This window comes from Abrus precatorius, unplaced genomic scaffold (genome assembly GCF_003935025.1).
Source record: "Abrus precatorius isolate BTA unplaced genomic scaffold, Abrus_2018 Scaffold10, whole genome shotgun sequence".
Classification (NCBI taxonomy): Eukaryota; Viridiplantae; Streptophyta; class Magnoliopsida; order Fabales; family Fabaceae; genus Abrus; species Abrus precatorius.
Window position 1 is genome coordinate 27481882 of NW_020874292.1, and position 25628 is coordinate 27507509.

At 32.6% G+C, this 25628-nt stretch overlaps 2 protein-coding genes across 4 annotated transcripts; one reads left to right on the forward strand and one right to left on the reverse strand.

Moving 5' to 3' along the window:
- Nucleotides 1-17901: 17901 nt before the first annotated feature.
- On the forward strand, nt 17902-20380 carry LOC113866897 (autophagy-related protein 8C). Of its 3 annotated transcripts, none has more exons than XM_027501697.1 (6): nt 17902-18116; nt 18197-18259; nt 18556-18611; nt 18690-18742; nt 19678-19796; nt 19872-20380. In XM_027501697.1, the coding sequence occupies exons 1-6, from the start codon at nt 18110-18112 to the stop codon at nt 19964-19966; spliced, it is 393 nt and encodes a 130-aa protein (XP_027357498.1). In that variant the 5' UTR covers nt 17902-18109; the 3' UTR covers nt 19967-20380. The 3 variants fall into 3 exon arrangements, with proteins under 3 accessions (XP_027357498.1, XP_027357505.1, XP_027357510.1); XM_027501704.1 differs by having other exon boundaries at nt 17902-18111; XM_027501709.1 differs by having other exon boundaries at nt 17902-18077.
- A 2314-nt stretch (nt 20381-22694) lies between these two features.
- LOC113852546 (ankyrin repeat domain-containing protein 13C-like) lies at nt 22695-25155 on the reverse strand. Its single transcript, XM_027482852.1, has 2 exons — nt 23622-25155; nt 22695-23417 (listed from the first exon to the last, which is right to left on the reverse strand). The coding sequence occupies exons 1-2, from the start codon at nt 25017-25019 to the stop codon at nt 23046-23048; spliced, it is 1770 nt and encodes a 589-aa protein (XP_027338653.1). The 5' UTR covers nt 25020-25155; the 3' UTR covers nt 22695-23045.
- Between the last annotated feature and the right edge of the window lie 473 nt (nt 25156-25628).

Below are 25628 nucleotides of genomic sequence, written 5' to 3' on the forward strand. Positions count from 1 at the left end.
TTGTTTGTGAAGTCTCCACCATAAACATTATCTATGTCATGTCATCAAATGAGCTTCAAATTTTGGCATCATCACTAGTCTTACTACAACCAAATCATCCATCATTGTTAGATTCCGATCCCATGCAACCATTTTATATTAATTATTATTCTCGCTAGCATATGGTATGTTAGTATGAAATATATATTCTTGCTGCTAGGGAAATTAAAATGGAATCCATATCCAAGAAGCCAGAACTTCCGTGTGTTTGTTTTATTATTTTTGTTCTAAGTTTCCTGGGAAAATGAGTTATAGGGAAAGCAAAAAAGGAGTAGCAGTGAGCTGTTGTAGCCTCTGAATTTTTTATGTGGATTTCTAGTAGGTTTTTATGTTTCAGGCGAATGGCACCACTTTATAAATGGAAGAGCTGTTATTTATTATTACTCCTCAAATCTTGTCATTGTTCAATTCTTTATATTTTGAGTGAGCGTGTTTTTCTTCATGCATTGTCTAAATAAAAAGGTAAGTACTATTGTTCAAATTCAAATATAATCCCTTTTCATTACTGTTTTCTGTTTAAATCAATGTTTGCATTCAAATGCATTAGCCCCAGGATTGTGGATATCAATAGTTTTTCTTTTTTAGTTATTTTTTATCGTAAATCTGACATCATTTTTCATTAGAATCAGGGGCCACCACCAATATGGTATAAAGTATAACCTAAAGTTGAAAGAGCATAATGCCATGCAGTCCCTCTCGGATTGACATTCTTGCTCCCCTGACAATTGACATTCCACAAAGAAAATTTCGAGATTTAGATACATGGTTCTGCTAGAATATGGGGGAAGTGGAAGAACAAAAATCTTTTCTAATCTTTTTTATTTTTATAAACCTCTTTAAATTAAAAGGTTTAAGTGAATTTAGTGCATTTATCGGATTTGAATATTGTAAATAAAAATAAAATGAGGTGAGCTTTTACTCAACACAGGTGAATTTGTGAACGGATTAGATCAGTCAAAACCCAAAACCTAAGGAAAAAAATTATTTTCATTTTTTCAATATCAAAATTTTCCTTTCTAACAAAATAAAACAATTCTTCTAGCTGAGAAATTTTGTTTATGGAACCTAATTCGAGTGTAGAGAACCAAGTTTTAAGAAAGGAATCCGAAGATATAGCTTTAAGATCCACTTTCTGTAGAAAATATTCGATTCTTCTCTTTACAAAATGTGAGGAACAATACCTCACTTTTGCCAACACAGATCACCACGATTAATTTTGAGGATTAGGGAGGTTTGAAAAAGGTTAATGTTTAATATTGTTAGACTTTGTTGTGTAAATCTAAATAGAAATGAAATGAAGGGTTATGGGATAATGATGTTGATTTTTCTTGCTTGGTATGACATTTATAAAGGAAAGGAAAAGATGGATATAATTTATTTTTGTGGGTTACTAAAAAATGCACTATCACGATCCTTTTGACAATGGATGGACAAAAGTACATTAAAGAAAAAGACAAGTAAATGTTAAACTTGACTGATTATTTTGTTTCAAAAATTATATATATATATATAAATTTCTTGTTGTTTATACAAATAAGGTGAAGGCAAGTTATTTTTCAGCAATGGAAGTTGGGTCATGCGGAAAGGACCACAGCTCTTTTTTTTTTAATTTAAACCATAATTTAAAATTTTAAATTATATTTAAGCATAGTTCAATTATATTTTTTCCAAATATGTTATTTATAAATAAATTATTTTACTATAAACCAAGATTTATATTTGACACAAATTCGTATTTGAACCATGCTAGGTTTTCCCTATAACTTAAAAAATGATCAATATTACGTGAACACCGAGAATAAGCCCTTCCCACTTGAGCCATGCCTTTTAGTTTTAAATTAACGTGGTTAATATTTTTGTTTATTTCTTATAGCTTCTCTCAGCGGAAATTTAAAGTATAATTGGTATATTGTAAAAGATTAACACTTTTCACACCAGACTTAATTCTAGATAAAGTCATTGACATTCCATTATTAGTTCGGGAATAGATGCATAGTGAATTTAGCATAAAATTTAATGTAATTTTTAATTATTATTTTTAATCAAAATTAAAATTTTATTTTAATAATTTATTAATAATATCAAATATAATTTTTTATCAAGATAAATTTGTAATATTAGTTAAAAATATCAAAAATATTTTAAAAGTACACATAAATTTTGTCTATTTTTTAATATGCTACTATGGTCATCGAATATTCCATTTGGCTCTTGAGCATGAACTTATTATTAATCTTCAAATAAAAAGGTTGCATTTGATTCCGTACATAAATTGTAGGGCACAAGAAACGTTAAAAGCCTGTGGCTTAATGCCTTCCCTCCTTGGAGAGAGCACAAGGCAAAGTCATTTTCTACTGGAAGTGACCCTCTTTTTCCATCACTCAATCTTGCTTTGCAGAAATGAAGGGGAAAGTAAGAGAAAGGTATGTGTGCTAAACATGTCCTATGTGTTTGGCTAATGGGTGGCTTAGCTAGAAATTACATCAAGTCGATGATTTTAGTGTTATTTGAATTGCAACCTTATTTGTTTCTTTGACGGCGCTTTTCACCCTATCCCAAACCATTTTCTATCCAAAGACACACATGGGATCCATCTCAGATTCAACCCAATCACCACAAAATACATTAATTGCCTGCCATATATGGATACATAATTTAAAATCCGTGACACATAGCACCAAAATGGAAAAAACTCTTGCTATTTCTTATATCAAAATATAAGTAAATATAAATTAAAATATGACAGTTTAAAAGGTAATTTCTTTTTTGTCTTTGAAATTAAGAAACTATTTAATGTCTTCTTGTACTTAGAACAATTATTACCATTAATTTTATATTAATGATCAATAAAGTTAATGATTTATTTAAAAAGATATAAATATCTTTTAATATTTAAAATATTAAAAAAATCAAAACTATCAATTTAAAGAAAATATATCCTCAAGATTATGAGTATTGACCTGTGATATTTGCCTTAACAACCACTTAGTTTAAAATATATAAATAATACTTAATTAATATTGAGAGGGTAATTTCAAGAGTATGTTATTGGTCTTAATTATTCAAAGGAAAAGGATTAATTAGGGAACAGTAAAGTTCACATTTTTTTTAACTTTATGGGTTTTATGCTTAAGCAAAGTAGTATACGACGACTACATTGAAGTGTATATGAAAATTTTCCCTAATTGCTAATGAGTTTCAAGTCTCAATTTGTTTTCTACACTGAAGTGCATTCTTGATTTAGAGATACTGCCTCTCAATTAGACTCAATGAATAGTCTTATTGGTTTGGACCAGTTTGTGGGGGAATTGTTACTAATGTTCAGGTGTTTTTAGCGTTATTTTTTGAATTAAAATTTTATATTAGTAATTTAGACCAATCTTAAATATTAAAATTGTTTTTGAGACTGAAGAATATCGAACTAACAAAATTTTATTATTCTATTGCACGTTTCAATTGTTTAAATTGATGGTATTATAGTGCTATCAAAGCAGGTCCACCAAGTGATTGAAATTTTAACGAGCTAACCCAATCTTTAATTATGAGTCGAAAATTGCCAATGAAACTCAACCCATTTGGGTTGGAATGTTAAAACAGTTTTTTCACCTAAATTAATGAAAAAAATAGAAAATCTCAAAAAATAAAACAAGTCCAAAATTACAAAAATAGAAAAATAAGAAATACTCTGGAAACAGAGAACAAAAATCATAACATGCCATGAATTTTCATAAAAAATAACTTTATATGATTGAATACCACTTAAACAAGGATTTTAAATTGACCTCATGAGTCATGACTGATTCAACTCACCCAGCAGTTAATAACAAGGTTATAGACCTAAAAGTCTTTCAATGATTCTTACAAATTGAAACGTGAATGCCTCCTTTAACTATTGAGTTTAAGATTTTCCTTTTTATTGTGGGCATTCAAATTTAGAAGAAAGAGAAGATTCAAAACAAAAATGACAGACAATTTAACATTTGAGTGCTTTAGTTTCCACTAAACCAACAAGGATGTTTAGGTTTGTCATGAAGAGGTGAAAAAAAGAATACCAAAAAGGGACACTGGTCATAATAGAACAAAACAAGCACAATTGTTGTACAATTTTGCAAAATACTATTCTACATAGACTAGACGGTGCTCCACTTATAGCATTTACTAGAGTCAACTCCTTACTTCTATGATTTAATAGTAACAGATTCAAGTTGAGAATCTCATTTCACATGACATTTATATCCAAAATTGGAAGTTCGAACATAGATGGTTATGACCTACACAAGTTAAGAAGGTAATAGATACACACCAACCATACAATTGCTTATCATTTCACAAACATTACCTCATCACGAGCTGGAACAAATACACATAAAGGCTCTGCAAAAGATGATAAATACTTGAACATGAGGTCTCAAAGAAAAAATATGCAGAAAATTTTCCTTTGGTTCATTGCTCTTCTTTTCTCCAACCTGCTACATATTTAAGGCAGAATGATATTCACATTAAGTGCTTTATGTGATGGATGAAGAGACAAATGTGAAAAAAGAGCTTTTAGTACTTTTATGACATTTTTTCCTACTGCATAGCATCATTCCTACTGGTCCAGGGTATTTTTGCTTTCTTGGTTCTAGTCTGAACTTTGAATAGCAGAACCTTTTAGAACGCTTTGGGGATAATTTCATGCAGTTTTGGAGTTATCTGGCTTGAAAATATGGGATGTGCATCAGGTATTAGCTTCATGCAGCAGCTTTTGGCTGAAATTTGGCAGCATTTCATGGCACCTTGAAGGTTCTGTTCTTCATCATTGTGCATCTTCCTCAATTTAATACTTGATGAATGAACACTTAAGTGTTCATTCTATTATTTCTCTAATGAATTTCATGATTCTCCAAAGATTTGCATTTTCCGATTCTTCCAAACATTACTTCATGTAGGCTCCAATTAATCAATCCTTTATGCATCATCATTGCTTGTAGTAGCTCATCTGAAGCATCTTATCTCCATGTTTGTGTGGCTCTTCTCTTTATCAGTGTATCGTCTTCTCATTTCCTACATATTTAAACTTTATGACAAGGATCAAGTGAGGTTATCAAAGAATATCAAGACTTGTGTTTCTTTATCATCACACCAACAGCCCAAAATGCACCTCTAAGAGTTGTTTACAAAGAGAGAGTTTGAGAGGAAAAACGAAGAAAAACATTTTTTCTATTTTAAATGAAAGAAAATATATATTATTTATGATAATAAATAAATGATTAACATATTATGTTTATTCTAATATATTATTTTATATCTTTAGTTTTAATCATTCTTAAATCAAAATATATTTATTTAATAGAAAGTGTCTTTCCCTTCCCATCTTTCCAAAACTCTCCTCTTAAAACAAATTCTCTTAGACTGAAAATCTTCTCCTAAATAATGACAAACATAAGAGAATTTCTACGCATATTTGAACTGAATAATAGGAAAAATCAAAGCAAAAGAGGGAAAAAAAACTACCAAGAAAATAAGATAACTACTAAACTCCCCCTAGAATTAATTTTAAGAACAAATTATACCTGAAAACGGCAGAATATGAAGAAATCTGCTTCGCTTGGCTGCATGTTCTCCTCCTTTCGCATCAATTAAGGTTGGCTCAAAGAGAACAACAAAAATGCCATATAAAATTCCGTAAAACAGCCAATATACTAATGACTTACATATAAACAGGGAATTATTTCATTAATATCTTTCATAATTGAATAGGATGGTGATAAATGCCTATTAAACTCAAGCTGTAATCAATCCCGTCTTACAAATTATTTATTGCTCTTAATATTTTGAACTTATTTATAGTGGCTACTGAAATTGTGTACGTTAATGAAACATTATAATAATAACATCAATCCTTTTCAATAGTTATTTTAGATTTGTTTCAAAATTTCGACATTTTACAAAATCAAAAAGACATTCATTAGTTTTTTTTTTTTATCATTTTATCTCTATTTCTTGGTAAATTCTAAATGGAATGAGAGGGAGAGAGGGCACTATTGGACTAAAAAAAATAACTTAATCAAATTAAATTATATTTTGTTAAGATTAAGAGATATCTTTAACTCTTGTATAAAACCTTAAATAAAAACTATTTTGAAATGGAGAATATAATAATAGATACATTCAAGGTCACAGAGCATTTAACTATTTCAAAAACTAAATGTGTAGTTAAAACATGGATAATTTTAACATGCATTACTTAAAACTAAATCTTAATGCATGTTTGCAAATACTTAATCTTAAAGAGATCATTACTTATTTTTTAGAAGCTTTTCAAAAAAACTGACAAAAATAAATAATTATTTCTCCAAAATAAACCGAACCAAATAATTTTATTACATGAGAGTTAACAAACAGTACATGAATTTTTTAATAAAAGAAGACACAGTATAGAAATATCATCATGGGAAAATTATAAATAAGAAGCAAACAACATTTTATACATGGTTACCGAACCTATAGACATTATTGCCATGAAAAGTATAAGTGAAAAATAATTATTATAGCCAGATACAAGATCAATAAATCAATTCTAACTTAGACCCGTCAAAATGTCGATCTTGAAATGTTTTGGACCACCAAATTACAATAATTTTAATTAAAGCGGTTCTGATAGAGAAATGTTTCCCTAAATAAAAGAAGATTGATTGTATATACCAGGAAAGTGGTTTAATCATAAAAGCAAAGGAAAGATCGGATCTTGTCACCTAAACACCTACTATAATACTAGATTGTCAAAAAAGAGATAGAGCTTTAAATAGAAGCAAACTAAACGTGTAGTTAGATTATTTTGGTCACTTTAATTAAGTCCCTACCATAAAAGAAAAAAATAAAATAAAACTAATTTCCTACCTTTCTTACCAAATTCATTTTTTATTAATTCCTTTGGACAACAGCAGCAATAAACGGCGAGTGAAAACTAGTCTTGGACCTTTTGAATTTGTGAACACCTCGTGATCTCTGATTTTGGAGGAAAAAATCATTTCTTATCTCACTGCGAGAAATATATGATCACTCCAAAAAAAAAAGACCACGTCCGAATGATGGTTGCTTGCTGCACCAAATAGCTAGCAGAATGAAGATCCTGAGACATCTGCAGAAGAAAAGCCTCAATTACTAGTATTCACTTTTTGCTTACTCTTGAACTAAAAACAACACTTACCAGCAAGCTTATAGTAAAAATGAAAAGCAGTGAAAGAACCTTCAATGTGCTGCGGATTGCTGCCACAAGATATGATCAGTTACATGTGATATTGGCACGGCTCAATCAAATAAGAGAGCTTTAGAATCATAAAGCACTACCTTCTGATTGAACCGTACCAATATCTCAGGCCCTTAAATATATACATGTTAGAAGTTAGATTAGAACCACCACAAGTATAGAGCAAGCCATGTATAAAGTTCCTACACTTTCTAAAGAAAAAAACATTTGTTAATGGATCATATAATCTATGTGACAAGAAAAACTTACCCTCCCCCCATCCCACATGGTAATTCCAACATGCATAGATATATATATCATAAAAAACAACACACAAAAAGAAGAAGCAGGAAAAGCTTAACGTGAATGGATGTTAGATGGGTATGAAGAAAGAAGAGAGTGGTGGCATGTTTTGTTGGAGTAACTATGGTGTCCTGTGAGATTCTTAAAATTTAATGGATGAGACATGGAGGGACCAAAACAGAGACACAAATGCAGAGCCTTAAATATAGTGGCATTAAATTTGCCAACAACCCAACAACGAATGGGAAGTGGGCACATTAAATTCAAGGAAATGGAAACAATTGGAGAAAGGCATATTTTGAATTATCACAAGCAGAAGAAGGTCAGTGAGACAATATGTTGAGTTTAGCTTCCAGGTTTTATATTTATGAGCTCACGCTGCCAACCACATTTGAAATTCAAATAGTAGTAATAGCTTTTAGAAAGAAAAGTATGTGTCTATGTGATGTGGTTGGTGTGTTGAGCATATGCTGCTTTCATTGAGTCTAACCCATTGAAACCACCTTAATTTGAAAGCTAATTAAAGCCTTTATTATGTATGTGCAAAGCCTGGATTCATGAATATCAAACAGCTCACAACTTTCTTCCTCATTCAAAGGCTGAGATACCTGTAAGTGGAGTTGGTTAAAAAAAGAAACAGCCTTTCGGCGTGATGAATCCATAAAAAGGAAGTTCGCATGAAAGTTTATACATCATTCACGCAGAATTTCCTTTACTTATATTTTTTTAAAATTAATTTCTAACAAAAATATAGGCCTATTTGTTCATTTTATGCTCTTATTTTGTGCTTCCTTTGTCCAGAATCATTTAAAAGAAGTGTTTCACAATATGGTTTTTCTTAGTTTCTTGAATACATATACACCAGGAAGTTATTATAATGATTTGATCCTGTCACCTTTAAGAAAAAATGCACCATGTTCTTTCTCTTAATATATAGATATTATTTGGACCAAGAACTCACTGGCATCTTCTTGTATTTATGTGGCTTAGGCCAAATAATTTTACTTCTTGTTTTAATTCCTTGCCAGCACAATATTTAAAGTTTGATTCCTGACAGAAAATTCGTATTTGCATGACCATCAGATAAATAATTAAGAGGAAAACTAAAATGAAACTATTGAATCATATGCAAATTTTTCAGAGAAAAATAAAATAAGACCCCACAGAGATATAGACATAGAACTACAAATGCAGAGGAAAAAATTATTAGTTGAAGGGGGTTGTTAAACATTACTCATTTGATATAATTGTGGTCCCACATAGTTTCACACAAATTCCCTTTTTGTGGTTGAACAACGGCAGACATAGTGTTAATTAGTTCCCATGCATGCCTGGGACCTGTGACAAGTTGCCTGTAGTCTCTCCGCGAGCAATGCCCATGAATGAGGGGGAGATTTGTACGCACAAGTTTTAGAAGAAAAAACTTTTACATTTTGTGTGCCCTCATCAGTTCACATTTTGGTGGACCATTTTATCAATCAAATAATTCTTAATTATGTGAAAAGTAATATATATTCATAGGGCTTCAATCTTATAATTGTGTGAAAAACAATGAAGAAGCATGTTCTTTTAAGCATATTCTCATCTTTAATGAAAGATTTTTTAAACTAAAAGGCAAAGCCAAAAGATATTGGAAGCAGAAGGAGAATTTAACTAAATTCTAGCATTTTTACAAAGATTTTGACTATAACCACACTAAATACACATGCACACACCACAAAACCAAGTATAAAAATGAGCTTTTAACATTTTAACTAACTTTTTGACATTGAGAATTCAGAAAAGTAAGGATTTTTTCAGAGATATAACATTGCAGAGTTTTAGTTCGCTACTATGAATGCACTTTTCTTAACTTTTTTCTTTTTCATTTTTTTTGCTTGCACGAAATGAAAATTTTTTATCTAAACTTTTAGTAATTATGGATTCTTGTTCTTAATTTAATCTATTTTTCATTTTGGATTGTTTACTTCTATCTTTTATATTTTTTGTGAATTGGGTAATCATGGATGATGTTAGAACTTACGATTCAAGATCAAAGATTAAAATTGAAGCTTAGCAACATAATTTATGATACTCCAGAAATTGTCAGTTGTGAGATCTTTCAAAATTTTCACAGTAATATTTTCTTTAATTAGAGATTTATAAAGAATCAGAATCCTTAATTCAGGAAAATAACAGATATACCAAGAAATTTGGCTTGGAAGATTTTTGAGGACATGATCTTGATCTTCGATCCTACTTTCAAAACTTAAATTGAAATAAATTATAATTATTTGAGTGAGCGTTAAGAGGACTCGTGTATTAACATATGCCACCTCCTCTTTACCAAGCAATGCCTTGTGTGACCTATTTCACAACAATTATAATAATCTTTATCGCCACTCCTTTTAACTTCAATTTCTATTGCATGCCACTGTATTCACCATCATAGTTATTGATCTATGCACTTCTTATTTTGAAGAAGTTAATTAAAAATAAATAAAATAAAAACTAAAAGACATAAATTAACTTTGACTTATGAAAAATATTTAATTCATTTTCGTTATTTCTGTATCGTATGAATTATATTAAGAAGTTAATTCAAATTAAGTCTTATTCTCTTTTATGATTAGTTATGCAAAACTTTATTTCTTAATTTTAGTTTGTCATATCTAATATCAGCATGGGTGATAAATATATTGGGTCATAAAACATGTATGAATGCAAAATTATTCATAATTCAAATTTTGAATCAGCAACTATTTGTAAACTGAGTAAATATTTTTCAATTAAGTAAAACTATCGGAGTAAAAATGTTACTATTACTTTTCAATGTTTTTAGCTTCGTTATTTGAATTACTTAAAACGTGAGATCGTATATAATTATTTTTTTATCTCTTTAACATAGATTACAGCGCAAAAATATATCTCATATTAAACAAGACACTTAAAGGGTGTCTCCTTAGTAATACCTCTGTTTTTTATTGTAGCTGAAGTGTATATATATATATATCCACACACACTCCATCTCAATTAAGCTTTTGACTATTAACTCAAATAATATACATCAATAAATAATAAATGGTTAAGACTTATTCTTCTCACTTTTTTATATTAATATATATATATATATATATAATGTGTATCACAAAATAATATATAATAACATGGTATAAAATATATTAAATATAATTTAACATTAATATAAATTTAATAATCTTTAAATAGTTATAAAAAAAATTAGGTTGCAGTTGTCACGACCCTTTTTATAGAGAATTAATGATATTTTTGCTTACCTTTCTTATATTCATTTATTTAATTTATGAAGCATTATATATCAGTACTAGATTATAAGTTTTTCAAAAATTGAACTCCAACATTCAAATACACAAATAACGAGCTTCATGAGCATTTATATATAATATTCAAAGTCTTTACATAAACTTTCACATTTATATATGCTAACTCAGTGAAAATCGAATACACGTGTTTAAAACATAAATTACATTACTTGAAAAGTATAGCCCCAATAGTCTAAACCTATTACTATAACCTAGACTTGACCAAAATATTCAACATCAAAATTTTTCTAAAATGCCAACTTTGTTGTCCCTTAGCCAGATCTCCTAGCTTGAGAAGTAAACGCATTCCCTGTACCTTCTGCTCACGTACCAACGTACGATTATTGCAGCACACATATCAACATAACAAAATGCAAGGATGAACTTATATAATTGACAACCTTATAAGTGAAATGTGAATGAGTATAGATAAAATTATTTAAACAATTCATAACAGTCAGCACACAACACATTACACAGTTTCAATAAAACAATGCAACACGTCCAGCCCATTCTCAGCCCATCTAATCCAAATGCAGCAATTCAATTTCTATCTAATTTCACAGCCTAATTAATCTATAAGAACTATTTTCAGTCTGAGAATGACCCATCCCGCTATCTGGATCCAGATTCAGCACAACTCAATGTCTTAGGCAACTCTATGATGATAGCGATAAATGTGATGTAGTATAGCTAAATCAGCATATTACAGCACAACAAATTTTTCATTTTCAACTTTAACATCTCAGCCATATTTATATTTATAGCAAAGCTCAGTATTTTAATATACAGCACACAATGAAAACAAAGTAGCTCAAAATACTAATTAAATATTCCAGCATATATTAACATTCTTGACTCATATATCACTGCATTCCAGCATGTTATATTTTATCATAGTTTTCTAAATAATCATCAGATAGCTGAGAAATCTACTTAACTATATAGACTCTGGGTTTTAGCCCAAAATTAACTCATACAGTCCACTATTCTCAGCTGGAATGAAATAATTTATATAAACATCACGGTCTCTACTAAATAATCTAGATTAAATCAGGTAAGCTCTGCTTACCTTAAATGAGTTCCAAGATATTGTTTTTAGTGGGTTCCGTAGAGAGATCGATCGTTTGGGTGTGGAATGCAGCTTGAACGATTCAAATCTACTCTAAATAACCCGATTTAAGTCCCTTGAGAAAGAGAGAGAAGAAACAAGGTAAAAATGAAAACTGAGCTCCGAGAACTCACCTAGATCTCGATGAAATAGAAGATCTTGCTTTGATCGTGAAGGAATTTGGCTTTGAGGAAGTTTTCTCTAAGAGTAATAGGGGAAAGAACAGAGAGAGAATGAGAGAGAAAAGTTGTTTGGTGAAAAATGAAGTTTCTGGACGCTGAGGCCCCTTAAATATCCCTTCAGCCCCACGCATTCTAGCTTAAGCGAGTTACTTCTTGTTTAAGCGAGATATGCTCTCGTCTGGACAAGCCAACCTTCGTTTGGGCGAGAAAACCAAACAGTGAAACCTCTTAATTTTTTGATATTCTCGCTTGAGCGAGAAACACATTGCCTGAGCTAGATGCATCTCGCCTGGGCGAGCAGCATTCTCGCTTGGGCGAGATTGCGTCTAGAGAGTTACCTATTACTTCTGCGACATCTCGCTTGGGCGAGGTTACAACTGAGACAATTTTATCAGCTCTCGCTTGAGCGAGATACCCTACACCCAGACTCCAAAATTTCTCTCCCAAGTGAAATGCTACCAATTCTAAATTCTCCAAACACTCAACATATTTAACAATCATTCTTCAATTTACACGGGACTTCACATATATTAACATCATCATACGACACAACAACTGTTTTGCTCCTTATTCGGCAATTACATAACATTTATATTCTAATATATAACTAATTTACATAATTCAAGTCTACGCAACTCTTATCAATTGGCATAATAAGATAAGAAATACATATAATTACATTGATCTGATCTGACAGCAGTATCAAGTATTTTACTAACAAATAATTTGCTTAATATTTTTAAATATTAATGATAATAACAATCAATAAACTTTTTGAAACTTTTTATATATCTACAAAATTTACAAGGTAAATGCTAATCAAACATGGGTATTATTTAAAAAGTAAAAAAAAATGTTTTTATAAAAATTAAAAGTATATTTTATACGAAAAATAAATATTATTCAATAATTAAATTTTAAATGCTTCAAAATATTAAATAAAATATATTTGATATTCATTTATTAGTATTCTTAATATATCAACTTGGCCAGGGATTTTCGTTCTTTCTTTTACTTTTGCACCTGTTTTCAAAGGCAAGGTCTTAGGAGGGAAAAGTCAATAAAAATGCTTAATTTAGATATAGGTTTGGCTGATTCACAGTTTTAAGTTTGAATTCCTTTAAAATTAAATTAATTTTTAGTTTTATAATATTTAATTTCAAATTTTGTGAATTTCATTTTTTAAATTTTAATATCAAATTTTAAATTTACATCACACAAAATTATTTTTTATTTTTAACTAAGCTTGTTTAATAATAAAGGGATATTAGGACCAGAGGACAAAAGGAAAATGGAAGTTATAGTGACAACATTAGTAAACTTATAATGATGAAAATGGTAATGATAATAAAAAAACAACAAGTGTGTTAATAATAACAACTATATTATAATTAACACTAATAATGTGATGACGGTACAGTTGGTAGCAGCTCAAGATAAAGAAGTTGATAATAACAATGGTTACAATAAGTATGATTATTATGGTGATGGCAATGACCATTAATGACAAACATGACAATTATTGTGAAGGCAGCAAGAACAAGGATTATTGGATTACAATAAGAAGAGATAATTGATGGGTGGTGATGATAAAAAAAAATGGTGGTGATTGCAGTGGTTTATTAAATATTTTTAAAGAGAGATTAAAAAATGATTTATTTGTTACAACTAAAAATTAAAATTAAAAGACTCACAGTCAATCCAAAAGAAACTCTTCAGTGCTTAAAATTAAATAATAATATACTCTTTTACTTTTTTTTCAGAATATTATCTTTGAAAGTAAATGCAACATTAAGGAATAAAATTGACCAAAATAACTTAGAAGTGGTAAAACACACGCAAAAGAGAGATATATACGTCCGAGTTTTAAAACATTTATCAATTGAAAATTTTATTAAAAAAATATTTATTATTAAACAAAATTTATTGTTAGTAATATATTTAACTATTACTTTTGTAATACGTGTTTTGCTCTTTTTATTATATTGTTTGTTTAATTCATATTAAAGGTAATCAAATCGGTTAATCCGTTAAAATATGCTAAGCAAGTTAAATGCGTTGGGTGTGTATTTTCATTTAAAAGTACAAATTGAAATGAAATCCATAACAAAGGATCATTCTCAACCAAATAGTGAAACCATGTTTCTTAAAATGTTTTTATTGCAAGAATAAAAAAGTACGTTAGATAAATTATATTCATATTCTTTAAATTTAAGTGATATTGTAATTTATTTCCTTAACATAAACATCTCCTGATTTGTAATATAGACTTTATATATTTTTATAAAATAAATATTAAATAAAAAAGTGCATACATTTATTATGTTAAAAATACATAATATATTTAATTCAAGCACAATATCACTTATATACACAAGGTGTGAATGTAGTTTGACCATTTTATTTTATTGCATAAATTAATTAAAAAGAAAATTTTAAAACTATCATATGGGAACAAATTAAATATATAAGACTTTTGAAATTAAAATGAATTATGAAAATAAATTGTATGAACCAATTATTAAGTTGACATGGTATCTCAAAATTAAATTTATAGACTTTAAATATAATTTATAAATATGAAAATTTTTGACACAATAATCAATTAAATTGAAATTGACTAAATTTATTTTTTTTAAAAAGACAAAATACAAAATATTTGATATGTGAAAAGTCATATTTTATGTTATTGAAGCGTTTTGATAACTTCAATCAAAGATAAGTAATTAATAATAGTAAAATTTTATTAGAAAGAGATGTATTTATTATATTTTTATAACTTTAATATAATAATTGTATATTTTTTTTTATAAAATTTTTCTATTTGTGAATGTTTAAACTCAAGAGTTAAGGTTAACAAAAATTTTTATTAAAAAATATATTTTTTTAAAAATTGTCAAAAATGAAAATTCAAATTTAATATAAAATTTGTAATTAAAAGGCAGCTTGTTGCTTTGACAATTTTTTAAAATTTAAATGAATAATTCTAAATCCTTTTCCATTTTATGGTTATAAATTACCTTAATTATTAAATGAAGAAATTATTAAATATTTTATATGTTGTAAAGATAATAAATGCATTATATATCTAATTTTTTATTAAACAATTATTTTATAAGGTAATAAGAGAATTATTAAGAGAAAACGTAGATAAATATAGCAAATCTCTTTTTAAATACAACTCAGTTGATTGTATTTGATATAAGCATATGAAACGACATTAATTGGGTAAACAACTAGCACACAATCAATGCACTTTGTTTCTAGCTCTCGTCTCATATTAACAAAACCAAGGTAGTATAAATTGCTAGCTACAAGGAAACAAAAAAATGAAATTTTGGAGTTGAAAGGCCCAAACACTACATGATTGATGCTATTGCAGAACGGTAATGGGAAAAAAAAAGGGAGAAAAGGTAAAGATTCTTGCTGAAATTACAGCTTTATAAAATGTAAACTGGCAAAGCATGCAGAAAAGATGCCAAACCCATATTCTCGACCCAAGTCCTACCAAAAGCACCTGTACTTAATAGCCACGTTCTGTCCCTATCCTCATGTGAAATAATGTTTGTTCTTTCACCTTCTTCCACACCAAAAAATACAACCTCAACTGAGTAATTGCTAGCTGTTTACACAATCACATGAAGACTCTCGAAGGCTGCAACTCATATTTCACCTCCTTCTATCATACTAGCTAATAAAATCCAAGTATTAATTTTAAATAAACAAGTATTTTCTTCAATGTGGAAACCCTTTGAATGAAACCTCCAACATAGTTCATAGGTGGAATAAAGTGGTCATTGAATGAAATTCAACACCAAACAACCTCTATTGTGATTAACTCCAAGGTTACCTTACCTCATAAAAAAAGGGTGTATATAGGTGGTATAGTTAAGTTGTGTCCACATGCAATAAAGAGATGCATAGCAAAAAACAGTGTTTTTCAATGATCAATAGTGGTCGTACTTTTGCCAACACAGTAACATAATAATGCACCTCTTTAGTATATAGAGCCTTGACCTCTGTTCCTTAGCTGCCTTCAAGCACCTTTTCTTCAAGCTTGAAGCCTGCTCACAACGACTTGTTTGTGTGGAAGTTGAAGAAGAAGAACAGAGATCCATGTTGTGTGGGGGTCCTGTACTTGTGAAGTGAAGGTAATTGAAAAGGGTAGGTAAAGACACTTTGATAGGCACCACTGGAGGTGAGAGTTGAGAGTGTGAAGAGAAACAATGTCACCAATGTTATGAAGTAAGCGGCTATGGGCCAGTGGCCTTTGTTGTATTGGGACGAAGAAACTTACAATGTGGCCCTCAATGGGTTCACCATTGACCCGTGAAAAACTAAAGATGTGGTGATGGATCATAACTAGTAACAATCTACGACCTCGGCTTATAGAAAATGTCACACCCAGTGTTTCATCTTTTTATAGGTTTTTATATTACTTTTATAATAATTATTAAGGTCTTGTTAATTTAAAAAAAGTATATGTCATATTTATCAACTATCATAAAGGTACTTATTAGTACATAACATAGAGGAGATATATAGTTTAGTTATTTTTTATTTTTTCTTTCATTTAAGCAATTATCAATTGACATTAACCATTCTATAACAAAATTAATGATGGTTGTACACTCGGTTTGTAGAACCAGTCGGACCTAGTTGGTCAATGACTTCAATGAAGAATAAACCAAGAGTAATTTTCAAGATCTTTTCGGTATTTTATTTTTTAAAATATTATTAATTTTTAACTTTATAAAATAATATTTATTTTTTTGGTATAAAAAATTATTAAAATAAATTATTTTTAAAATTTAAATATTAATAGAAGCTTTTTGAAATTTTAGTATAACATCCAACTAATATTATCTTATCTAAAAACTTACTCCTTAAATGGGCCCCTAAAACTCAAGTTTGTGTACTCATCACTTGTGAGCATACAGAGTTACAGACTTGCTTGTGAGTTTTGTTTTTATTTTTCTTGTCGCTTTTAGAACATATAAACAACTACATTGCTTAAAAACATAAGAAAATAAAGCATATGTATTAAAAAATATATAAATTTCAAATTTATTTCTTTTAGTCAATTCGTACAAATATAATATAAGTATGTAACAAGATACATGATAAATCCAACATCCGATATAAATGACAATAATTTAGCTTTTCAAAAGTATGAGATGCATTTTAAAAATGTAAAATCATATTTTAACCGTTGATTAAAAAATTTAGTTAAATTTTACAACTTTATAATTTAGTTAAATTTTAGCTATTGATTTTCCAATAAAAGTTATAGTTTCACATGTTCCCTTTATAAGTAGATCTCAAGCACCTAAATCATAGATATTAAATATTATATATATATATATATATATATATATATATATTTTATTTGCTAAATAGGAGGGCTAAAAAGCCCAAAAAATAAAACAAAGTCAGTGTCTCAAGGGACCAAATACCTATACTATATATTTAAAGTTAATCTAAAAGTGAATGTTGATTATTTTGACTTGTCTCACCTATCCTATTGGTTTGACTACATCGAGCCCAGTTTTGTTATTTTTTTTTGCTGGTGAAAGGTAGAAAACATTTATAAAAAAATAATTTGATAATGGGCTGGGCTGAGCAGAGTGACGGAGAAGCCCACACCCATTGACAACTTTCTTGACCAAAAAAAGAAGGTGTAGAGTAACAGAGGCACAGCGAATCTTACTTGGGAAAGGTCGATTGAAGGCGTGTACAGAACGTACAAGTAGACGTTCCGTGTTCCACTCGAAGACATCAGAACAACCAACCAAGCAAGAAAACAACACAAAACGAAACCCTAATTTCAACTTCATCCATTTCATCTCATTCGCACCTAGACAGAGACATAGCCTCTTTCGTTTGGCCTTGCAAGTCCCACATTTCAATCATCCATTCTTTCATGTTCGATTTGTCAATTTTATTTTATGCTCTCTTTCCCTTGCTCTCTTCAATTTTATTCTAATGTTTCGGTGTTTGAAATTCGCAGATTCCAATTACTCTTCCAATTTCATCATGGCCAAAACCTCCTTCAAACTTCAACATCCTTTGGGTACTTTTTCCTTTTTTTAATTTTCCTCCCATTTCTTATTTTCCGGTATTTGTTGGGTATCGGAACATTTTGATGGGTCGAATTCAACGTCCATGCCTTTTCTATTGTAAAAAAAATGTTTTTGTTTGCATTCATGCAATTGAAATTAGTGAGAAATGACAAGGATCTTTAGCCTTTTATCTTTGCGGATGGAAGATTAAACGTGTTTGCTATGTTTACAGGCCTATTTTATTTTGAGATTCTAAAACCTTTGATTCATTGGACTTAACTAACAGCTGGGTGTTTTTACGTGTCAGAGAGAAGGCAGGCTGAAGCTACTCGCATTAGAGAGAAGTATCCTGATAGAATACCTGTAAGATTGTACTCAGTTTAGATGCTTTGTTTATTCTGTCTTAAAGTACTCTTGTTCAAATATGGCAATTCTGTGCAGGTGATTGTGGAGAAAGCTGAAAGAAGTGATATTCCAGACATTGATAAGAAGAAGTAAGGGATTTTCTTAAGCTATTCTTTACCATTTGATTAGTTTTCAGGCCTGATAATATTGTTTTGCTGTCTGAATTCTTTTGGGGGGATGGGCGTCTTTATGCTTTTTCTGAAGATTTTACAAGTTTCGTATTTTGTCCTTTAAGTAATGTAATAAAAGTTGCAGGCAGTCAAGGTAGTAAAGTGTGAAATGGAGCACTCATGTTGAGTTGACACTTCGATGTTCTTATAAAATGCCGGTCCTGATGTTGATCAATATTTAATGATGTTGCATTATTGTTAGATACGAAGCACGTTTGATATAAAAAAAAATTGTATGCCGCTTCATAACTTCATTTTCATATGGTGTTTGTCAAAGATTAACAAGTGAAGCCAAAATGTACAAATGATAATCTTATTGGGAAATCTATTTGGCCAAAGTGAGTGGGTGTATTTGGCCAAGCCATAAATTGTTGGCTACGATCAAGTGGCCTGATTGACCACTGGTGCTGCAGCCTTGGACACTACTGCTCAATCTTAATAAGATTTAGTTTGAAGAACAATTAATGGAATAAAATATGTGGTTGATTACTGATATAAAACCATGTTTTTGCTTAGGGATTTCTGGTAATTTGATTACTGAATAGGGCATGCTGCATATGCATGTGCTGAATGGCTATGGATAAGTTTTTGAATCCAAGTATCTCATCTGATCTATCCATCTTGACAATGAAGTTACCTCCATGTAAGATTCTAGTTTGATATTTTTTTAGTATGTTTCAAATATTGAAGCATAAAAGCTAGAGATGAGTATTGAAAATTGGAGGACCAGGCTTGGTTTTCTTTCCATATTCCAATAGTGAAGGGTTAGGTATATTAATCTTGATCAATGCTTATGATTGATCTGATTTCTGCATTAACGGATTCTCAATTGATTCTGTTTTGTGATGATGTAGATACCTTGTCCCAGCTGATTTGACTGTTGGCCAGTTTGTTTATGTTGTTCGCAAAAGGATTAAGCTCAGTGCAGAGAAGGCTATTTTTGTTTTCATCAATAACACTCTACCACCAACTGGTAAGTATCCAGTCATACCAAATGTTGTTTTTATCCTCTTGGCAATGCTTATGTACTAATCCCTTCTCATTGCAGCTGCATTGATGTCTGCTATTTATGAGGAAAATAAGGATCAAGATGGTTTTCTTTACATGACTTATAGTGGAGAGAACACCTTCGGATCCCATTAGGCATAATGTATGTTACCTTCTGTAAATAGCTCCTGTAAAATGTAAATTCTCTGCAGCTAATTATCAATAAATACTTGGCCTGTTGAAGATTGTTATCCTAAACTTCAATTATGTTCGTTATCTTTAAATTATGAATTTCAATGGATGAATTTAGAATTCCGATGCGTGGGCATTTGATTTTTCCATAGCTTAGTTTCAGTAACATCATCCACTTTATGATGCTAACTTTTGGGTGAAAATTATAGAGGAGTATTGTTGATATAAACATTTGGAGAGAAGTGACATTCGCGCGAACGTTTATTCTTACCAACTCTTTGGTGGGCTCATACGGAATGTTAGAAAAAACAGTGGGATGTAAACCGCCTAAATTGATATTGGAACTGTTCTATCCTTGGACTTCTCCTTTCTATCCCGTCCCCCAACAGAATATATATATATATATATATACTTGCCAATTATATGGTTGTGCTCTTTCTTTTGAATCGATTTTTGATCCATGTAACACAAATTGAGGCCCCGCTTTTAATCTTTTGCACACCTATCATTGCAACTGCTTTGACTTTGGTGAAACCGCCCTTGGCAACTGAATTCTTGTTCTTGCCAATGTCTCTTTGGGATCTAGTGTCATCATCCTCCGTATCGCCAGCACCCCATTGATCAGCCCAACTAGGTGCTTCGGTGCCCATGTTTCCTAGGTGCCGTGAGTACAATAAAAGAATAATACTAATCATTAAACCTTTGTTAGAGTTGTAGAGAAATCTCAAACTTTTCATCACAAGGAGACAATCGCTCAATAAATCACTGCTAAACAACCAAAACAAAAACAAAAACCTTTTTGGGAAGAAATGCCTGCTGTGAAAAATGATGCACTTGTCACATCAATATGGCGATTGCCCTTGAATCATAATAAAGATTTTCAGAACCGTTTTAAATAACTCAGGAATTTTTAAATGAACAAATATTTGTCGAGTCTAAGAGTTGAAAACTGGAAACACCAATAATGCTTAGAGACATGAATAATACCTCGTATGACTCGGTTAGAGTTAGATGCAGAAAGAGGAGTTAAACAGAACAAAAGGGAAGCTATATAGAGGGCTGGCCAGACATCCTTGTTACATTGTCTTTTCTTTCCCAATTCATCTTTTATGTTTTCACAGCAGGACTTGGCAACTCACCAATTTGAGTTTTTCGACCTGGTCGAGCAAACTTTTTTAATTTAATTTTTTATCCTTAACCTTATCTCATAGTTGTGATGCTTCGGCCAGCATTGGTAGTTAGCTATCCCGCTAGGTGTCTTGTTCGGCTTCGGTAAGATTGTAGCAGGCCCCAAGTATCTGTCTATTTAATAATCTTCGCACTACTTTTTGTCCACTTATATCAACGGATTTTCCTTGTCCGTGTCTCTTTTATTTAATTTATTATACAGTACACTGCACTCAATCACCGTATTATCACCCACGCTTCGGAGGCAAAACAACACATATCCACCGAACTTAGTCGTTAAATTAAACAGAAACCTTTTGTACTTTGAAGGTACAATAAATATTATTAGCGTCCGGTTAGTATCTTTAGATTTCTAACATCAACTTCGTTCAGTGCTTTAGTTTTTTTTTTCTTTTTTTTGTTAAATATAAAATCTACTGTAACATTTCCTAGGGGAGAAGAGCTGCTGTAGAGTAACAATCTTTATGCCAATGTTATTGCTTATAATTCACTTTTATGTGTTGTGCAAAATATGCAATTTTTCACAGACAAAAGGAAGAAAAAATTTCTGATATTTGTTTAGAATTATCCTTCCGGGGATTTCTTAGGGGTGCTGAGCTTTTATGATTTATTGGAATTAAAGATCTGTTCAAGGTTACAATCAGAAACTTTAAGAAGAAAAAGGGAAAGCCTAGTCCAAAGCGTGGGGAAAGAGGAATAAAGATTACAGGAAATGTCTTCTGTACTGGTGTCTAGGGAGAATGAATCTTTGTATGCGAAGACAGGCTAAAGGACAGTGGAGCCTGCTTCAAATGAACGTCACAAAAGTACAATTGTGAATCCCTTTCAACACTTGGGCGCTATTTGCAGTCAAAATAAAGAGGGGGTAAACACGGCTGTCTCATCTTTTCTTTAGTCATTCTCCTAGGTATAATACGAACATCAAACATATCTTGCCAATGCATAATTGGCAAAAACCACAAGCTCTTCTGCTCTAAATGGTGCTGGTTGAATGCGTTGTGCTTCCACAGAAAAGCGCACTAGTAGGTTTTAGTGCAAAACTTGAACAAGGTCTTATATGCAGTACATTTCTGTAGTAATAATACATTCCATGCTAAATTGGTTCACGATTAAGACGACTTTTGACAAAACAAGTCCAAAATGGAGTTTTTTACCGTTTTGCTCCCTATTTAGCGGCTGGTCAATGTTGACCCTCAACCTTGCTGCCTTGATAATATCAGTAAGGATGGGGACAGCTTGAGGGCATAATCAAACTTTACAATATACGCTTCGAGGATTCACATTCTCTCCATATAATTGCTAACTTTTATATCCGCATCCGCGTGATGAGTGAATGAGAATGGATTTTCTCATACTGAATTCTTACGTGATCCCAAGATTCATGGGTGTTAAAAATCATAAAGTATTATAGCCTAAACTAAACTAGCACGAGTCAGTAAATGAAATAGCCAATACGACTAGGAAACGTGGCCCCATTCAAGAATATTGGCAATAATAAATTGATATTAAAGCAAAGGCAAGCACGACAAATTTGATCTCTCTTCCTGTCCCCAGCACCAAATCCAAAAATGAAAAACAAAACCATAAAAAATTTCCATATAACTAAAGATAGATAAAACAAAACTGTGAGCCATGCAACGCAGTTCTAACTTCTGAAAACTTGCTGCGCCACCTCTCCTTATGAACAAGCACCGTTTTCCCAAAGCCCCAGTTAATTAATTAAAAATAAAGACGGGGATATTTACACTACAATGAATGCAGCTTTTGGCACCACAATACAATACTTTCATATCTGATATCTCGCATTCAACTTCAAAATTTCCCAATGACGCATGCTTCTTGTGCCAAGCGCGTTTCACTTGGATTTTCTGACAGACTTGGACTTCTTCATTTTGCGTGATTTATCATCCCCATGATTGGTCCACGTATACCCAGCAGGAATAGCAAAAGGGTCTGAATCCAAAGCCCCAGAAGAAGATCGTTGTTGGTGCTTACTCCCCGCACCTCTGGATTGGCTACCACTTCGCCTCAGCCACGTGGATCCCCCAGATGAAGAAGAAGAAGCGTGACTTCCAGTTCCTGATTTTTTCTCATCGTCATCATCATCTGCATCCAGCAAATACCTCGGACTCGAAAATGGCGTGTAGAATTGCTCCAACGGTGGCAGCTCTACGAACTTGGTGAACGTGATCACCACCCTTACCGTAGGGACCACAGGGATAGCTACCTGCCCCCCAAACCAAAACATCAAAAACACAAACTTTTCATCACCACCGTCCGATCACACATCAAATCATTCATGAATTTTCGAAAAAACCACATCGTCAATCACATCAAAAACCAATTATTAAATTAATAATTTTCAGTTTTTGTTCAGTTTGTGGGACGCACCACAAACAGCAACGGTCAACCACTTAACAGAGTCACTTACCTTGACCGGAAAAGTTCCCGTCGGAAACTTGGTAGTGAGCAACTCTCTGAGCCTCCTCACAGCTTTCACCTTGTTGGCCAGAATGTCCAGCAACGGCAACAGTTCCTCCGTACTCAACGGAAACTGCTCCGTCAGCCACACAGACGGCCGCAAGCTTCTCAAATACTCCTTCTCTTTCGTCGCCGGTGGAGGCGGCAGCGCAACTCTACCCGACGCCGATGACCTTCTGGGCGGTTGGACCGTAACGGAAGGCAAATCCACGCTTTTTCTCCCGAGTGGGACCCACTCCCTCTCTTCTCGAACGAAGCTACTATGTCTTCTCTTGTCAGAACCACCCAAAGGCATTCCGAAACTCGGATTCTCCGCCACGAGAAAACCGTCTTCGTCTTCATCCAATTCTAACGGCAGCACCTGTTCGCTCCCTGCCACGTCAGATTCTCCACCTGCGACTTTCCGAGATCGGAAACTGAAAACTACGTTATGCACTTCGTAGACCCTCGCTTTCCACTCTCCCACGTTCTCCGTCTTCTCTTGTTTTCTCCAATTGGTTCTTCCCACGAGCTCTGCCCTCGTCACGTCCATGCCAGGACGATAGACGCTGGTTTGGGCACAGAATCCCGCCGCGTCGGAATCGCTCATCGGAGCTCCGGCGTTTTCGAAGGCGTCGAAGATTTTTCGGTCGTCGCGGTTAAGCACAAGGAGGGAATCCGAGGGGACGTCGTGTGCGGCGTCGCCGTCGCCGAGGAAGAGGAAGCTCTGGTCGGCGCGCTGGATTTTGAGGCCGTCGAAGCCGGCGAGGGTGGTGTCGGCGCGGAGGTTGCCGTCGCGCTTCCAGATCTTGTAGGTGTCGGAGGGGGCGATTCTTCCGACGAACGGAATGACGGAGCTCTCGAAGTGGAAGGAGATCTCCATGTAGAAATCGCGCATGCGGCGGAGCGCGGCGACGAGGCGAGGAAGGCGACGCCGCCACTTCGCCCAGGCGGAACGGTGGTGGAGACGCACGAGAAGGTGAGCGATGTCAGTGGCCCGCCGGCAGATAGCCTCCTGGAGAGGGTTCCATCCGGCGGCGTTGTGGAGGGAGATGTCGGCACCGGCGACGGCGAGTGCTCGCACAGCGGAAATGTCGTTGAGACGGACGGCAAGATGGAGAGGTGTCTCCCGGAATGGGACGTCCCGGCGGTCCAAGACAGCGGAGATTTTGTCGGCGAGTCGCTCCTGAGTGAGCGAGTCAGACTCGGTTTGGATTTGGGCCGGGTCAGGGAATCGGGGTAGAGAAGAAATGATTCTAGAAAGCGCGGCGTGGTCTCCAATTGCCACCGCTTTGTGGACTGCGCTGTGTGCGTATTGCTCTGCCTTTATCGCCGGAAACGACGTCGGAACACTACTCGACTTTGCCATCACTGTCTTCAATTTGCATACGATACGATCAAACTATGAGGGTGAATAAAGAATAAAGATAGAGAGAGACACTGCCTTTGCTTTTTGTAACTCTCTTTCTCTTTCTCTTTCTACTCCCTTAATTGTTTTCATTCCCTCTGCTGTTCACTCTCCCCCATTAAAACTTAAAACTGTTACCCAAACCCCTTTTTTTTAATTATTATTTAATGAATTAATTAATATTACATTTTTGGTTAATTAATTGACAGGTAACTCCTTACCCTCTTACTTTTGTGTGCAGATCCTGTTGTACCTATTGTTCTCCTCAAATTAGTTATATTGATTATCGTTAGTTAATGTGAAATACTACATTCAGAGATAGATTCCTAAATTTTTTAAGCAAAATGGTGTGACAGGGAATAATTGATTTGAAAGGGAGATGCAAGGAATTTTAGCTGATTAATTGGTAAATGATACTAATTAGCATACTATACTGATTCTACGAAAATGACAGCGGATATTGGACTGATCAGAAGCACCACACTCGGCTTGCATTTAATCACCTCACAAGTGCCTGCACCCCCCTCTTTTCCCTTTAGGATTAATTTAATTAATGCATTCTCCTCAATA

Excerpts from the sequence above, each read along its gene's own strand:
- LOC113866897 (XM_027501697.1), top strand. Across the intron at positions 18,260-18,555 it reads CAAACTTCAACATCCTTTGG|AGAGAAGGCAGGCTGAAGCT; the intron begins GTACTTTTTCCT and ends TTTACGTGTCAG. Across the intron at positions 18,612-18,689 it reads AGTATCCTGATAGAATACCT|GTGATTGTGGAGAAAGCTGA; the intron begins GTAAGATTGTAC and ends AATTCTGTGCAG.
- LOC113852546 (XM_027482852.1), bottom strand. The coding sequence starts at position 25,019 with ATGGCAAAGTCGAGTAGTGTTCCGACGTCGTTTCCGGCGATAAAGGCA. Across the intron at positions 23,418-23,621 it reads CGGGAACTTTTCCGGTCAAG|GTAGCTATCCCTGTGGTCCC; the intron begins GTAAGTGACTCT and ends TTTGGGGGGCAG.